Source organism: Maylandia zebra, linkage group LG19, assembly GCF_041146795.1.
Source record: "Maylandia zebra isolate NMK-2024a linkage group LG19, Mzebra_GT3a, whole genome shotgun sequence".
Classification (NCBI taxonomy): Eukaryota; Metazoa; Chordata; class Actinopteri; order Cichliformes; family Cichlidae; genus Maylandia; species Maylandia zebra.
Genome location: NC_135185.1, coordinates 21,899,936 through 21,918,630, shown reverse-complemented (window position 1 = coordinate 21,918,630; position 18,695 = coordinate 21,899,936). Strand labels below are relative to the sequence as shown.

At 39.5% G+C, this 18,695-nt stretch overlaps 1 protein-coding gene across 9 annotated transcripts in view; it reads right to left on the bottom strand.

Annotated features, from left to right (window-relative positions):
* Positions 1-2,238: 2,238 nt before the first annotated feature.
* Positions 2,239-18,695, bottom strand: part of dnmt3ab (DNA (cytosine-5-)-methyltransferase 3 alpha b) — a 52,489-nt gene continuing 36,032 nt past the window's right edge. For 3 of the 9 annotated variants that reach the window (XM_076877304.1, XM_076877309.1, XM_076877305.1), the window contains 10 exons: positions 13,368-13,551; positions 13,183-13,267; positions 12,756-12,901; positions 12,250-12,340; positions 11,938-12,086; positions 11,378-11,463; positions 10,549-10,581; positions 8,718-8,787; positions 6,615-6,733; positions 2,239-6,483 (listed from right to left, as the gene is read on the bottom strand). In XM_076877304.1, coding sequence (XP_076733419.1) covers positions 6,342-6,483; positions 6,615-6,733; positions 8,718-8,787; positions 10,549-10,581; positions 11,378-11,463; positions 11,938-12,086; positions 12,250-12,340; positions 12,756-12,901; positions 13,183-13,267; positions 13,368-13,551 — 1,105 coding nt within the window. In that variant the 3' untranslated portion in view covers positions 2,239-6,341. Of the gene's footprint in view, positions 6,484-6,614; positions 6,734-8,717; positions 8,788-10,548; positions 10,582-11,362; positions 11,464-11,937; positions 12,087-12,249; positions 12,341-12,755; positions 12,902-13,182; positions 13,268-13,367; positions 13,552-18,695 lie in introns of all 9 variants that reach the window. The other 6 variants (XM_076877306.1, XM_076877307.1, XM_076877310.1 and 3 more) reach the window with 2 other exon arrangements.

Below are 18,695 nucleotides of genomic sequence, written 5' to 3'. Positions count from 1 at the left end.
AAGCAAGACTTCTTATTGTGACTTTCAAAATAAAACAGTTGTTGAGCCCAATGCAACTTCTAGTAAAGTAATGCGAATATAGAGTAGATTTTCATCATGATTTGTATATAATTGATCAGCTGCTACCTAACATCAAGCTCAAGAAAGAAAGAAAGAAAGAAAGAAAGAAAGAAAGAAAGGGAGTTTTCTACAACTTATTGATGTTAAAAATGTGTTAGAATATATTTTAGAGCAGCTCATGTTTTATAGCTTTATATCAAATGTTATCAAATAAATAAAAAAAACATTGTATGTAGTAATTTTTAGATACATATGATGGAAGACAATAATTTGAGGTAATTCTTTTTTTATTATTTTTCAATAACAATATTTGTTTATTTTATTTATTTATTTTTGTCACTGATTCACAAAAAACTCTTGAGTTATAACTAACCAATAACTGCACTAATATTGTCTTTGCATAAAATAACTCAATGAAAATTACGATCAGTGTAATTTATATCAGCACCGATATCGAAACGCTATAACTATGATGGTATAGCTACTATATTTTATTTTGTAGGAAAATCAGCACACTTCCGGTGTTTCTGTGATTAACTTGACGCAGCTCGCAGCATCCAGGCCGTGCGACTGTGTGACGCTCCAATCAGCAGCGTTCAGTGAAGGCTTGGTTGCCCAAGCACCCAATTAATTTGGACTTAGGGCGTGTTCACTCTGAGGAGGCCGTACCACTACCAGATCAAGAGGGTGATTATGAAGAGGGTGATTATGAAGACAGCAGTACAGCAAGGCTGATTGAAGTACCCTTAGGATTCATAGTTAGTACTAATGTAACGGATTTAAAGGATTATGTATCTTTATGAGGTTCACCTTGAGGTATAAGTAGCTCGTTTACCTTTTGTGCGTTATCTTTCAACGACTTCAGCTTCATCTGCCACAGCTATAAATGAGGTAAAGGGGGGAAAGAAAAAGAAATTCTATTGCAAGCAAGAACATGGTACTAGCAGAAAGTGTAACTGCAGGCGACTCATCAGCTCTGATTGGTGGCTGAATTAGAAGCTGGAGAATGGCAACATGTTCAGGTTTAATGTGATCAAAGGGGAGCTGCAGGCTGTCACCTGTATTTAAAGCAGTGAGTCGTAGTGAACTCAGGTGCCAAGACACTGAGAGATCCTCTGCTGGAGGAGCATGGAAACTGGAGCTGAATATCAATGTTCACGGGCTGCTGACAGTCACAAGCTTATAATTGCCTAATTATGCAACATTATAATTATACTATGATTTATACTTTTATCATTTTATTCAGTATAATTAAGATATAGTAGGCTATATCTTAATTACAGACTAAGTTACAAATGAACAAATACTGAAAATCATAACATTAATTCACTAATGCAGAACCATTCTTAGTAATATTTGCAGCAGATATGACTTGAAAATATAATAGGAATCACCTCATATACAAGGAGTTCCCACTAAATCAAAAGTACTGATTTAGATATTGCATCATGTATCTCAGAGGTTCTTTTGGGGGGCAGGGACCCCTTGGGGGGGGGGGGGGGGGGGGGGGGACCCATTGGACCCAATTATAGTCCTCAGCTGATAAAATGCTGGGTACTTTGTGATGACATGCCACTTTAGCTTGGCTTGCTTCATTGGTTTATATACTAAAACTTGAAGACACACAATAATAATAATAATCATAGACACAGACATAACGTGTAATTTCAGCTGCCCATTTTCACATTAATATGGCAATAAATACATCACTGGCTCTCAAACTCAGCTAATTAGCACAATGGACAAATAATAACAATGGAAGACTAAAATGTGTTGTGTGTCTTCAAGTGCTAGCAAATGAAGCAATGAAGCCATGTCTGGTTAATAAAAATCATTCATACTTTTGAATCACTTTGGCTGTCATGTCCAACAGCCTGTGCCTTACTTACTTGGACACCTTAAAAGTCTAAACACATCTACTGGTTTGACTGTAATGTGACACTGATATTATTTTAAAGTACCTTTGTCATTTATTAGCCACAGTCAGTTTCAGTTTTTGGCCAGATAATGGTCTAACTTTAAAAAAAAGGTGATGGTACATATTTCTCTAACACTTAATTTGGTTCTGGCGTAATTCTGATGCTGAACATCTGAAATATATTTTCTTAGTGTAACGTCAAAAGATACATTTTACAAGATATCAATACATTTAAAAAAAGAAGAAAGACCCATGGTGAATTTTTTTTTGCACAAAAACAATACATTTATTCAAGTGTTCTCCAGCACAAGTACATACGAAGCCTTTATCTTCTCTTTGAACACTAAACAAAGGTATGGGGCAGAGAATGACTGCTACATCTGCTGTATGAACTGGTCTTGAGGAAAACCATACAGGCCATAAAACAGTTATGACAGAAAGAAAGTCACAAAGAGCGTTAACAGTATCACTGAAGTATTGACCTGCTTTGACCAGTAAAATGAAATGCTGTTTCAGATTTTTTTTTTCTTCTTTTTTTTAAAAACAAAGAAACAAGTAAGCGTCAGTTCAAAACAACATTCGGAAAACAGACATGGAGAATATTGTGGCATGGAATGTAGGATTAAGAAGCAATGCGCATTAAGCATACATTATGCTACAGTAAAAGTTATTACCATTTTTTTTCTCACACAATTTTCCCACAGATAAGCACCGACTACAGCAATCTCTAGTCTAAAACAATATAGCAAACCTTTCATTATTTGTTATCCTTATTTTTTCAAGTACAAAGTTAAAATGCCTTTGTTAATATATTTATATGAGTGAAATAATAGTTATTTTTCATTACTACAAGGAACTTAAAACAGTCATTGTCAAGACATGTTTATTTGTCTTCCAATCAAACACATTTTTCTTGATTAGGTAAAATGTTTAGCACCATCGGAAACGCCTACAATCCCTCTTTTTAAAGTCTTACAAAAAGAAACAGAAGTTTAAAAAAAAAAACACCACCGTGTAGGGCTGTGCAGTGAAGTTTAGACCATCAATCTTAAAGCTGTCTTTAGGCCAATGTTAAGATCACAAAACATCCAATCTGGATTCACTTGAAACAAACAAATAAAAAAACAAAAAAACAAAAAAAGCAGAGTTGGAATCTCTCTACATCTAATGCTTGAAGCTTTGAATGAAATTTGTCAATGATTTTTATTTTCGACCTAAGATTTTCTTTCTATTTGATGATATATATTAGCAAAGAATTATATTTGTACATCTCATTTGTAATTAAAAAAAGAAAAGAAAAAAAATTGAAAACAGCAACCAGAAAACTCTATGTACAGAATGTACAACCATGAATATGACGTTAGGTATTAAAGGTGGAGAGGGGGATAACATCTGATAAAATACAAAGCACGAGAGCTCATATTGAGCCACCATGCATGGACAAAAAGGATGGCAATAAGGTCACTTAAGAAATTAATTACATTAAGAAATTAAATTTCAAATCTTAAATATGATTTAGAGAAGCGATAGCATCTGCTCTTACTCTTTACTCTTTGAGTGCTGACATCCGTGTCAAACACTGTGTCAGGCTTTTGTTTTGACAAACTGCAGCCTAAATCCTCTGTGTTTAGCTTAAGGATTACAATCAAGAGAATTTAGTTTGCGCGTGTAATCCATAATTTGGATCGGCGCTTACAATTTGCCAACGTGACGACTACAATTTATCGAGCAAATGGCAGCGGCCCTACTGTCCTTCACAGGGGACAAAATATTTTTACAAAGCAGGAAACACAGCTTTTTGACGCTGCCTTACATTTTTACAATCTTAATAGCAACAGACATTCCTTGAATTTACGTGGCAACATACTGTATCGCTGCTTCGAAACAGAGAACAATATGGATGATGGAAGGTGAGAAAAGGAGTTGGAGGTTACAAATGACAATCCATCTACTGTACACCGAGTCAAATAACATGGTTTCACATATAAAAAAAAATCCATTCTTTCACTTCTATTGGCACAGCCCTACTGTATACAAAAAATATTACACGAGGATTGATCAGTTCACATCATTAAACTAAACAAAAAATAAACCAATTCACAAGAAAAAAAAAAGTTTTTAAAAGAAAAAGAAAGTGTACGTATAAAAGTGCTTGATAATGTTGATAAAACAGCACAAAATTGCTATAAAAAGGTAGAAGAACTCTGTGAAGCGGCACCATATTGTTGAGTATTTGCACCTGACAGTTATTCAGTTTAGAGAGGTGGAAGCCAAGGAGGAGAGTTACCCGGCCTGGTCGCTCTCCCTCCTTTACAGCGACCACGCTTACTAACAGTTGTACAGTAACGTCATTGTTCATGATGAAACTAGAAAAAAGTAGCTCATCACAGACTTTGATCTTAAGTTTTTTCTTTTGAATGACAGAAAACATCATCTCCCATGTGGCTAGCTTCACTTTCTGTTTGTGCAGATTCAGACAGTGAGCCTGAGTGTAGCAAGGCTGAGATTAGAAGAGCACCAGTACAAACTTGTGTAATAGCTGTAAAAACGCAGAAAAGAGTATAAGCTCTATTTTGCAGTCAAACGTCGGTCAACCGAACGGCATACAACATTATTTTATTTTTTTTTCGTTAAATGTAAAAACGTCAAACAAAAGTTCATCCAGCAACAGGTTAAAACGCTCCGTATTGTCTAAAAATGCATTGCCACATGGGCTATGATGTTTCATATCATCTTGGAGCACCATGGTATTGTAACCATATTACAGTAGTACCTTTATTACCTTCAGTTGTGTATAGAAACTGTAAACAAAGAGGTATATGTGATCTGGTGTTTTGGATTCTCAGAGACACAGCTCTCTTGACACTGAAGGAAACATCCCTGTGAGGCTCAGTAGCTGGAAGCATGGCTGCACTGCAGGTGGGAGTCTCGCAGTACGCTCACACAGCAGAAGCATTTCACATATCTTGAAAAAAAATATCCTACTTCCTGTCTTTCTGATGTTTCCCAATGTATTCCTATCCCTCTCTCTTACAAGACGTATTTAGCACTCTTCTGTCTTCGTGTCTTGAGAAGAAAGCATAGTCTCAAGTATAGCTTGCACAAACAAATAAACAATACTTGATAACACTGCAGCGGCCCTACTGTAAAATGATATATAAAATTAAATAGAATAAGAATTGCAATTCAAATACAAGAAATAATGTGAAATCTATGTTTCGCTTACAAATTATACCAGAGTATAATTTGAGGATCAAGGCTCTTGTTTCTAGTCACAACATACAGTTGTGGTTCCTAAATTATGAGGTACCGTAAGGGACATTATTACTGAAATGCTCTCACACACACGACTAAAATTTTATCTCTCACACACACTACTGAAACGCTCTAACAAACGCTACTGAAATGTACTCGCACACGCTACTGAAATGCAGTCACACACACTACTGAAATGCAGTCACACACACTACTTAAAACCAAGGCGTTTCAGCTGGATAGGGCAGTGTTGCCAAATCCTTAGTAAGGAAAGTCGCTATTAGCGTTGTTGTCCTAAAAGTCGCTAGAAGTTGCTAAATATGGTCATTGCCTAATTTGCATAATTGGTCATGCTTATGTAATTGTAACCTATGTTGTAGGAGAGAGAAATAACATCGTGGAAGAGACATAAAGTGGGTAAAAAACCACCCTAAATGGATTAGGAATATATTTAGAACTACAAATTAAATTCTTTGAGTAATTATTGTTTTTTTAATGTCACAATTCTAACCCTCCTCCTTTATCCGGGCTTGGTACCGGCAAAAGTGACCCAAAAAAGGCACTCTGGCGGAGTTACACACACACACACACTGTGTGTGTTTAAGTAGTTTTAAACCTTGTGATTTACAAAAAGTAAAAGAAGAACTGACTGCGTTAAAGTCAGGGTGGGAGCAGCGGCTTTGCTCATGCGTGATTCATTTGCAGTTTGGATGGGTAGGGATCAGCATCTCCTGCTCTGACAGCAGCTGGGGGCGACTGCTGCCTGTGAGCACTTTGGCATGGGCGAAGTGCCCACGGCAGCACCCGCTGCTTGTTGGGAGTAAGACAGATATGTGCTTTCACGTCAAAAAGTGGTCATAGGTCTTCCTAATAACAAAAGCAAAAGTCGCCAGATTTGTCGCTAGTCGTTTTTTAGAGAAAAAAAGTCGCTAAGGGGGTCTGAAAACTCGCTAAATATAGCGACAAAGTTGCTAAGTTGGCAACACTAAAACACCTTCCTGTTCAGCTGAAATGCCTTGGTGTTCAGTAGTGTGTCTGAGAGCGTTTCAGTAATAATGCCCCTTACGGCACTTCATACTAAATGGTTCTGAGCTAATTTTTTGACTGCTCAGTCACAGGCAAAGTACTCTTTGAGTGGTGCAAACAGGTGGCGGATAACTGGGACGCTCCATGATCTGCCCAGCAGCCTCTGCCTCGCCAGTCGGCTCATGTTGGATACGTCTGTATAGTGGACTGGAAAACCAAAGACCCTGATGTGAGCAACCATCCACACCACACGTGCAACCAGCGAGCAGACAGGGGAAGACAAAGGAAGAAAACCTTGAAATTCTGACCTCTGAAAAAAGCCTACACAGTAGTTGAAATCATTATGTTTACATACCTCTCCATCTCAGTGCACCACAGTATGTCTTCCTTCTCATTCATGTAGACTGGGAAGTGCTGGTCCTTGCCCTGCTTGATGGAATTAGACCTGGTAGTGATAGTCCTCACCTTGCCAAACTGGAGGACAATAAAAAAAAAATTTGTTTATGCCATTTTTATGTCCTTGCTGCGTAACAAACTTACAAAACCTGAGATACCTTTTCTAAAATGTTGAGGTTATCGTGATCAGATAATTTGGTAAACATGAGGTTCCATGTGAAGACCTGTCCCTGGATCTTGGTCCCAGAGTTTTGAGTCTTCAGCTTTGTATTTTTGATCTTTATTTCATGATTCTGTATTGGTTTTAGTCCTCTGTTGTGAGTTTTTCGTGTTCTGGTTTCTTGGTTTTAGGCTGGTTTAAGAATCCCTGGTTATTCCCGCCTCTCGTTTCCTTTTCTGGCCCAGTATTGTTTCCATGTTTGTTTACCGCCCTCATGGTTGTGTCTTCTTTCGTTAAAGTTTTGTTTCCTAGTTTTTTGGACATGGAGTACTTTGTTCTTTGTTGAAGTTTAAGCTCTGCAATAAAGTTGTCTTTTAGTTTAAACTTAGTTTCTGAGTCATGTCAAAGCTGATTTTTTTTGTTAGATAAATTCAATTTGAAACTATTACATCTAGCTGCCACATGGAGCCACCAGTGTGCAGAGTTTTACACTCCTGAATCAAATGAACTGTATTACGAAATCCGAACATGTCACACAGTGGAAATTTGCATTTATCTTTTATATTGGTCTTATTCTGATTCTAGTGTTTATTTGTGAGTGTAGTTTTTATTTGCATGATTTTATTCTGGTTGTATTGCATGTTTTTTCTGTATACTTTATTAATCCTCTGTAAGAAAATTACTCTCTGCATTTAACCCATTCACTCAGTGAAGCAGTGGGCAGCCAATCCAGCGCCCGGGGAGCAGTGTGTAGGGACGGTACCTTGCTCAGGGGTAACTCGGGGTAGCCGTTCGGTGGATTTGAACCCCCGACCTTCCGATCATGTTTTAATCCACTGTGGACTGGCTGGGCATGGGACAAATTAGCTGATAGCGGTCACCTCCTGAGGCATGGGTGTGTCCAAAGGCGGCCTATCAGCTGTTTAAAGGACCTATTAAAAGGAAGCTAGCTGAGCACTGGAAGGAGAGAGGCCCCAGATATGGAGAGGAATGCATGGAGGCCAGCTGATAAAGAGGGACCCGCTGCCTGATCATGGGGGTGCGACACCTCATCTGGAGACAGTCTGGTCAGCGTGACGTGGCGACCCAGTCCCAACAGTAGGAATGGCGACAGTGGGAGACAACATGTGGGATTGACAGCAGGGCAGAGGTATACCTCTGGCTGCATTTGTGAGTAGTGTCTCCACCGTTGTGCAGCCGTGTTGGGAGACGGTCGCCATGGCTATAAGCCAGGCCAACTTCCGGGACGATGGTTCTGGCCCCTGTTTGTTTACTTACAGGGCAATGATGCAAGGGGAGCCGTGGTGGCATCAAGCAACGGACTCCAGTGCAGAATTCGAGCTGGGCAGGGATGTGATGGGACGAGAGGGGGATAGAAGGCTTCTCCTGGTCTTCCTGGGACGAGGCTGGTATGGACCCCGCTCTGGAAGAGGGATTTCTGCCCTGATTGTGAACACCTAACAAACATTCGTCCTTGGCTGTGGGACAGTTACATTGTGTGACGGGGTGGGATTTTAGAGCGCATAGAACATTGCGTTTTATAAGGTTTTTTTGATATTGGGTTTGTTTATTCCTGGGAATTTTAGTACCTCTACAACATTTTATTGCTTATGGCTTTTAGAATTGTTTGTCATTCTTGCTCCCTGGCCTGGAATAAACCCTTTCTGATCAGACCTGCTTCATCTTTGTGCCCTGGGTTTCTGACTCGCTTTCTCCCCCCTTGTATGTAAAGAACCATCCTCTAGTATGACATTCTGCCACACCAGCTTTAGTGTCTCTGATATTCTACTGTATTTAAATTGAATGAATCAGATTAACCAGAGAGATTACAGCTGCCAGACTGAGTTTTTGTGTGCACCGGTGAGCGAACATGATGTGTATTGAAAGACAAGCTGCAAGTACCTTGGCTGTCCTGCCATGTTCTAAACAGTCCTGGAGTTCCAGCCTATCAGTGCACATGGCAGTCAAAGGCCTGAAAGAGAGAATGAACAATTTACACTTTAACACATTATTTAAATCTAACATGCATTTCATTTTTTTCCTGGTCCCTATATACACTTACAATAGTGGATGCTCACATTAAACTTGGACTAAGTTTCAAACAATTACATAACAGGTCAGGGTATGGTGACACAGTTGTCAGCACCGTCACCTCAAAGCAAGAAGGATGTGGGTTTGAGTTCACCAGCTGGGCGCCACGGACCTTTCTAGATGGACACGGGCTGTGGGAGGAACTGGTGATTCTAAATTGTTAATAGGTGTGAATGGTTGTCCGTGTCTCCGTGTTAGGATGGATGGAATGAGTGCAGGTACAAATAACCCTGGTGAGTTCAAATCTTTGTGGACAAAACGTAACAGTCAAAAACAGTCAATTTTCTCATTACTAGGTGTGCAATAAAGCTCATGCTACATTCCTCTGATTACTCTACCTTTTTCTAAGCCCTCCCCTACAACCTTGCATTTAATGCCACATTGCTACGAACTCTGAGTAACTGTCTTGAGCAAAGTCTACAGAAATGCAGACTTGTGAAACTATGGATAATGTCTAGCAGAGAGCTCGTCATGCATTTCATAATGTCACAGTGGGATAGCCTAAGTCTCTGAGTCTGTAAATGTAGACATTGGGATTGAGCCAAGGGAGGAACGGGGCCCAGAAAAAGATAACAAATTATTATTTGAACTGTGAATCATGCAAAGCTACACTAATAGAGTCCAAGAATAAAAATATGGAGCTGGAGGTAGTAAAAGGTCCCATTTACAAATGTGAAAGTAGGGCATAATAGACTGAATTGGATCTGCTATACTACAAGTCTCTACTTCATCGGCCTTTATCTGCAATTTTAAACAAGAAAAAAAATCTCTGCCGGAAGTATGAAATTACTTCTAATCTAGCCACTGAAATCAGTTTCAGTCCATGCCATAATGGCACTTCATTTTGATTCAATGATTTTGGAGATAATCTAATCTAATTTGCTGTTCCATGCTTTGAATGCAGTATTAAGAAAACAGAAGATAATCTGCCAGGACAAGAATAGTTAAAAAAAAAAAAAAAAAAAAGAAGCCAAATCAATTGGGTATGTATGACTCACTATCACTACCTTATCTATAGTCATAGTAAAAAAGACAGTATGATCCTTAAAATTCTGTTTTCCCATAAATAAACTAAAAATAAAAATAATCTGGTCTTTAGCAGGTCTTAAAATATGATACATAAAACCTCAAAGGGCCTACAAAACACGACGTACCACACTGTGTGACTATCTATTTAACAATCAAAAATCAGAAGCAGTGCGTGAGAAACTAAAGCCACACTTCTTCTTCCACACTGCTTCAACAGGAATTAAGAGAATAAGTAGCAGCCAGGTGCTGCTAATCAAGTTCACTCGATTCATTGATCATCAGCAAGCACGCGCCTCTAAAAAACAAAAGGTTTAGGCAGTTTGTTCATCAGGAACATTCACATGTGTGTTAACACAATGCCAAAGAGGAAAAACATCAGCAATTATTTTCAGCAGAGAAGCTGTTTCCAAATAGTCTGAGGTCTCTCATTCTGCAGTGAGAAATATTATTCACGATCAGAAAACATTCACGACAGCTGCCAATCTCAGCAGTGGCGGGCCATGCAATGCTCAGAGAAATGACAAAAAAACAAGAGCTACGTCTCAGCCTCAACAGGCCTTAATTAGATAGTTAAATTCTACAGTTCAAGACACACTGAACAAATGTGGCTTACTTGGAAGGGTTGTCAGGAGACATCCTCTTCTCTCTAAAAATAATATGGCAGCATACTTAGATTTGCAAAGATGCATCTGAGCAAACCACAAGACTTCTGGAACAATGTCCTTTGGACAGATGAGACCAAAGTAGACATGTGTGGCTATAATGCACAAAACCAAATACAGCACATCAGCACAAACACCTCATACTAACTGTCAGCATGGTGGTGGAGGGGTGATGGTTTGGGTTTGTTTTGCAGCCACAGGATCTTGGCATGTTGAAGTCATTGAGTCTTTGTATACCAAAGATTTCTAAAGCAAAATGTGAGGCCATCTGTTTGACAACTGAAACTTGCCAAAATGATGTCATGCAACACGATAATAATCCCAAGTACAGCAGCAAATCTAAAACAGAATAACTAAAAAAGGAAATAGCGGAAATGCTATACCACATAAATTTACCATATAAATGCCTGCAAATCTCAATGAACTGGAGGAAGTTCCTCCACAGCAACATGAGAGACGAATAAAGTCATGCAGAAAACAAAACACTTTAAATTATGGCACCTAAAAGTTATAATGAATCACAGGGTGTGATTAGTTTTTCACACACCACTTTTTCTTTTGGGCTTACTTTTCTAAAAACAAGTAATAACATAGTGTAACATGTTCTGTGTTGTTGTTCATTTTTAGTTTGTTTTTGCATTATTTTAAGACTTGATATGGACTAAAGAATTTAGGTTGTACTTTGTTGTAACATGACCATATAATTTGACATAAGCAGTCCCTTTATAGTGTTACTTTTTTGTTAAATACTACTTCTTTTCTCACCATTCATACACCAACCTGTTCATGCCAGGAAGGTTACCCCAGAAGTAACGGGCACGGTGGGCAGCTGACACTTCCTTGGCATCGATCATCACTGGGTTACACTGAAAACAGAGACGAGGAAGAACAAGCACCAATCAGGAAGCAACAAAGGTAAAAAGCTTGTGATTGCATACAGAATAATACAAGTGTAATCACACAACAACAACAATTTTATTATATAGCACAATGTTAATATAACAGAAAAGAGTCCAAATTAAACTTCAAAATTGTCAGTTTCCTCAGTGGACAGTCATTTAAAAAAAAGAGAGTATTCTAACAGCTAATGAGGGCTTCACCTAACAGATAACCAGAAACACCATCTAGGAGTAGATTGCAGCGCATTAAAGATGGCATATTAAACTGTTGAATGAAGATCAAGACGTCAGAGCTCCGTTCTCATAATTTTTGCCTAAAGATAATGAATTATTGCCACAAGGGGGCATTCAAAGCCCAACAATACCCACTTCACCAACAGCACATCATACATCTACCGCCTACAGCAGGTAGAGATTATAAGTATCAGTAAAGAAATTAACCTCTAAAAAGCGAGATATGTCCCTCTTGTCACTGACGCCCATAGCAACCACATTTTCAAAGAGCCAGAAGAAAGGCCTGTCTTCCCCCTGCTTCGGCCGAGCCTCATGGAGCAGTCGGTAAAACTCAAAGAACAGGCGTCCGGTGCCCTCTGTGAGACAGAAAGAGGTATTAAACCAGGTGCTGAAGCAAAGCAAAAGACATAAACTCCTTATATTCTAGTGATTTATTTAGGCCAGTGACTTTATATATGAATGAATTTCCCAACTAATACATTAGCAAAGCAAAAAAGCAGTGGACTCATTTAAACTTACCATACAGACCCTTCCTTGCAGGATTGACTATTGAGAGGTCATTGCATGGGCTTCCACCTATAACTAGATCAAAAGGACCCCACTCGTTTATCTGTATAGAGAAAAGAATCAGAGTCAGGATTAGGGTTATGAACTGAACCAGCAATGTACTCCTAGTGAGTAGTAAATACTAATAAAACTAGCTATACAGATGCTAGAGTTTGAATGTTTTATAATGTCTTTATTGTCTTTTACTCTCCACTCTTGGCTTTTAATATGACAAGGTAAAGTGTCAAAGAAAAGCATGGTCTCACTGTCGGTCATTTGTACATCTGGTAAACAACCATACTGTTAAGCCTTAAAAATATCCACATTTTCTGTTTAGAAGAGTCTGCATTTAATTTCTGGTTTTCCACAATAGAAAATGATATCCAATGCTACTTAGTACAAGCGAGTAATGATATATTTGTAAGTTTGTAGCCATTTGCAAGTTTGGTGTCTCTTTTTAGTAACTTATTCTCACTCACATGTTTGCGCGTGATGTTCCGCACGTCTCCAACATACATGATGCGACCCTCATGCCGGACGATACCCACAGTGATGGAGTCTTCACACACTTCAGAAGCTATGTAGCGACCCACTTGGATGCCAAGTTCTTTGAGCACCAGCAGTCCTGTGCAGGGTGTAGTTAAAGATTTTTTTTTTAAAAAGAAAAGAAGGAGACAGTCTAAAAAAATCTGTCCACTTAAATGATCTGATCTGAAGAACTGGAGCTATCCCTAATAAATAAATCCTATGATGACTAACACAAATATAGCTAATAGCTATATAGCTAGTATAGCTAGTTATATATGGCATGTGTAGTGACTGATACATGGCAATGTTCTGACTAATAAAGGAAGAAAGTAAATCCATCTAATTTTTTATAACACAAACTGGGGAAAATTTTCTAACCTGTGGCTATGCCATCAAATAGTGAAAGGACACGAATGGGCTTCCTCTTCTCCGCCATGACTGGGGCGTAAAGCTTTGGTGGATCCTGAAATTATTGGCAGAGGGGGCAACAGTGAGACACAAAGGAGACAGACTCCTCAGTCACATGGTGATTGAGATTTATGGACTAGAGGTCAATTACTTACAAAATCTTGATCGTGATTATTTGCAAAGAAGTGCTGGAGACGGCTGGGCCAATCGCTACGACGCTCCAGCAGACCAAACACACCCTTCTGACCGCACATGTAGCAGTTCCATGGGTCTTCTTTGATGGCAGCGTGAGCGGCTCCTTGACCAACAAGAAGGTCCACGCACTCCACACAGAAGCACCTGCGCCAAGGACAAGGACATTTACTTCTAAAATGATAACTAACCCTACCTATTAAAAGCAGTCACAGTGTTAAGTACAGTAAGCGACTAAGTGACTAAATGTGGTAGACTGCATGTTTTCCATTAGAAGACCAAAATAAACTATTAACTGTTTAAAATGGTCTTGATCTGAGAATGAAAATGCAGGAAATGTAACGTGCAAGTAGGGTTGCCAACCGTCCCTTAAAAAACGGAATCGTCCCGTATTTAGAAACAAAAGTACACGTCCCGTATTGAGCTAATAAGGGACGCACTTTGTCCCGTAATACAGTGAGAATCAAAAGTAGTCTATAAATGTTAATGGAATTAACGCTTTGTTGGAAAACATAATTCCCAGCCCCTCTCCTGCTTTGTGACCAATGAGCTGACAGCACACTTATGACAATTCGAGTATGACAATTCAGATTACTGCTCATCTCATTGGTCGAGGAAAGGTCGCTTGCGGAGAAAATACCGGAAGACAACAGATGACCACAACAACAAGCATGGCCAACAGGGAAACAAATGCCAACACTGCAGTGCAAATCTCGGACGACAGTACACCTAAAGCTGGGCAAACACTGTGCGATTTTTTCAGTCACGTTATTCAGCTCCTGCTCAAACTGCACGATTGACTCGCAGGGGTTAGAAGTTCATAGGTCACGATGCAGGGTCTCACACTATACGACCCGATACTCTGATGCGACCTGAGTGCTCACACTGTGCCTCCATAAAATGAAGGTTATAACAGAAAATCTGTCGCTCGCTCTCCCTCTCTCTGTCTTTCACTCACACAGACACACCACCACCATCAACTTTGCTAAATTGCTAATGAAAAACATTGATCAGGCAGCTGTGATTGAGCAGCAATGTAAATCCAACTATTTTCACAGTTGTTGTGGTCGTGATAATTTTGTGAGGCCACATCGAAAAGGCTCGGATGAGCTTTCCAAAGTTCTACAAGTTGTGCCTCCATCGCTTGTGTCCAGATCACACGCTGCACAGCTGTGCTGCTCCACCTTTTTCACCGACGTTTACGTGTTTGCGCGTGAGCAGTGGTCGTGAGGTGTTAATCGTGTCTCGTTACCCCACGTATACTACACGATGCACGATGAAGGCCAAAATCGGGCCGATCGCCAAAACGGTCGCACGACTCAAAAATCGGCTCAAAATGGGCCAAAAATCGCACAGTGTAAGCCCAGCATTAGAGCAGCAATGTTTGTTCGCTCAGAGAAAGAAAAAAAAAGGCTGCAAAAGTACAGGGAGGAATGGGAAAAGGAAAACACCTGGCTGGAAAAGTGCACGATAACACCTTTAAAGCGCACTGCACTGTGTGCCGGCGCACTTTTTCCATAGGCATGCTTCTAGTGGTGGGCACATGAAGAACAAGAGGGGCGTGAAAGCTCGGGGAACCCTTAACCAATTTCTTGTCCACCAGGCCACGGCAGAAGCAGATATGGTATGCAAACACTGGTTTGTTTTTTTTAAACCTTCTGGTTAAGGTTAATATGGGCATGTGCAGTGAATATCAGCGCTATGTGGCCAGAAGTGTGATAATATAATTTATTTTGTGTAATAAACTGCAAGGATAGATGATTACAACAAATAGATCACTAATACATAAAAGTAATACATAGATTAATAATGATGATGACTTAAGATGCGTAATCATGGGAACAAGCAGGTTTACAAACAGAAGCAGCTGATTAGCATTAGAAAAGCTGAAATAATACCTCAACTGAAGCAAATTGTACTAAATGCACTATATGTGCACAGTTACAAGAATATTTTTCATTCTATTGCTTTCTATTAATTTATATAATTTTAAGTTAAGCAGGACAGAGTTCTTTTAAAGAAAGATTTACTTATATTCTCAAAAGTTAAGCATGACAGGCTTCTGTTTAAGAAAGAGACCTGTTTTATTGTGTTAATGTTGTCATTTTGAGCTAAAAATAAATGGCTAAATGATCATTTGTTTCCCATATGGTCATATCACAAAGAATATGCATCTGCTTAAATCAAATTCAAGTCAAATGGTTAAAAATTAATTTCACACACAAAAAAAAGAGCTACCACACTGGGAAGGGTTAAGACAACTGGGTTGCCCGGCCCTGGCCACGAGGTGTCCCTTATTTATTTTTCAGGGAGTTGGCAACCCTACGTGCAAGTGAAAAAACTTCTGCATCTTTGATGGGGTTTACCAAGGTTGTCTAAAAGGCCCCAAAGTTCATAGGATAACTATATTTGAATTCTTATACAGGTGTTTGTAAGTTTATATACAAGTTTATATGCTGTTCATTTAGCATTTAACCTTCTGTTAGTTTGAGCCAGCCCACCGTCTGGTGATGTCATATAGTTAGTAAGGTGGGCAGTTTTAGTGTCGGATGAGCAGTGTTGGTCAGGTGGGGGTGCACTGATTCCTGTGGGATATGATGTGTGCGTGAATGGTAAGTGATTATTAACCTGTGTTGCATTTTGCTTTATTTGTGTTGATACTGTGATATATTTACCATTTAGGAGCTAATGTAGTTCATAGTTGGAGCGGTATAGGCCACGCACGCAATGCGTGAGTTCACCCTCATTTCACATGCTAATTGATGTCAGTTACTTCATCCTGGTTTGGCTTTAGTTTGCCACATGTACGATCCTCAATATGTTTCTAACGTAATTCATGTGTTATCAGAGCTTCCCTGTATGGTATATGTGGTGCTCGTGATTCTTTAATTTAAAATACGGAGTTTATAGCGGATAATTTGTTCAGAGTACCGCTTAAATGCCGAGCGTAGTTCGACCGGAAGTACCATGTTCCTACTTCCCCTTCGCAATAAAAGCATTACGGCGGATTATAACGGAGAAGCCTTTATTTTCTACAGCTACCGGAAGTAGTTCCTCTGTACTGACGTTAACTTAACCTCGCAGTAATGCTATTTAGCTGGCATAGTGTAAGCAGTAGAAGTGTACTACATTGCTCTGCTCATTTAAAGGATAGATTTATGTAGAGATACATCTTTTTGTGTTTAGCATTACTGCCTTACACTACTGTGCTCTTTTCTTTATGTATGGTTATGTTAACTATATTGTATTATGCATATATCTGGATATGTCACTTATCTCTTCACCTTATTTATCACTTATTTGTATTATGTACTTCTTTAGTAGAAAACCACACACACACACACACACACACACACACACACACACACACACGATTACAGCCACAGGAATTGAGCTGTGAAGGAAATAAACTTCCTCAAACCAAACCTTAAGCTTTTTTTTCCATGCTCTGGGAGAATTGGTGAAGTGGTGTTCTGGCTGACACACCAGGGTGACCGTAGTGCTAAGGAGTGAATCAGTGCCATAACCGTGTCTATCCCTGATACCTCCACTACACAGGTTATTTGCATTTTTAGGAAAAATCGTTTAAAAAAAAACCTCAACAAATAAGTCTGTTAAGTCTTTCGTTTGTGCCAGTAGGACTGTAAGGAGAAATGTTTGGTCTAGCAGTAATGGTTTAACTAGAAGAGGAACAGGAAGTTGTGACTGAAAGAGCCCCACACACACAGAAGACAGAGTGGTACAATGCCTCTGTTGAAAATTTGATTGCCAGGGTAATTATTAGCCAACAGCAAAGCCAGATGCATCTGGCATAGTTTACTACCAGATTAGAAAGGAATACAGAGGATGGTCCATAAAAGATTAAATATCCAGTGAGCAGCAGTTCTCTGGGTAAAGATGCCTTGTTGATATCAGAGGTCAAAGGAGAACAGCCAGACTGCTTCACACTAATAGGAAACCAACTGTTACTCATATAACCACTTGTTACAACCAAGGTATGCCGAAGAGCATCTTTCAACATGCGACACTTGAAACCTTGAAGGTTAATGGGCTGGAGTGGTAGAAGACCACATCGCGTGCCACTTCTGTCAGCTAAGAACAGGAAAGTGACGCTCACCAAAATGGGAAACTAGATGACTGGAGAACTGTTGCCTGGTCTGATGAGTCTCAATTTCTTCTGCTACGTTCAGATGGTAAGGTCAGAATTTGGTCTTAACACTATAGCCAGTTTGATTACTCTTGCTGACCTCATCCACCCCCTTTATGATCACAGTGTACCCATCTTTTGATGTACCTTGATATAAAGAACAAATATTCTCAAAATTGCATCTTCAGCATCTTCACTGTATTCACATGGCCTCCAAAGTCACCAGCTATCAGTGTGTGTTTTATGACAGACAAATGTTGCCCTGGAGTCACCTGCTGTAATAAGAACAACCACAAAGGTGGTTTGAATACTTCATCAAGTAGGCAAGATACAAATCCAAATATTTACAGGCTGAGATCAAAAAGAAAATCAACCAATGAGTACCAAGGACTCGTATGAGGGGGTTTGCTGACCGTAATGATCGTAGGAGAACATCTGTGTCCTTCAAATAAAATTATACAATATGAACATGACCGACATGTCTCTCTTCTCTAAATCAGTTTATCAGTCATAGGCAGAGATGGGCAGTAACGCCTTACTTGTAATGTGTTACTGTAATCTGATTACTTTTTTCAGGTAACGAGTAAAGTAAGGGATTACTATTGCGAAAACGGTAATTAGATTACCGTTACTTTCCCGTAGGAACGCTGCGTTACTAAAACCGTGATTTTTTTGCCAGAATGTCTCATGACAGTGACGTAAGCAAGTGCGACGTTCGTGACAACAGCTGTGTGCAGATCAACAATGGATCATATATCGAATGCAGGAGAGAGTATGAGCGTGCAGCGTTTAAAGCGTGGAAGTACTGACCTTATTTTGAGTTTAATTCCATAAAAAGTGACAAAAACATTAGCGTCCGTTGTGCCTGGGAAGAAAACTTCTCTTTATAGCGAAAAAAGCCCCTAAACTTCCAAGCAAGCACCAAGTACGCTGAGAAACTCGCGGATTCTTCAACTGACCGCCGCAGCACACCTGCACCAGGGTAAACCTCCGCCTACGCTACTCCTGCTTTACAGGTGAAAATAGAGCAACAGGACCGCTAGTCTTTGATGTTATTTATTTTCTGCTGTGTTTTACTTGCATCTATTTGAAAGACTGAGTGTAAACACAAAAAAAAAAAATTTTATGTGCTGGAATGTGCAGA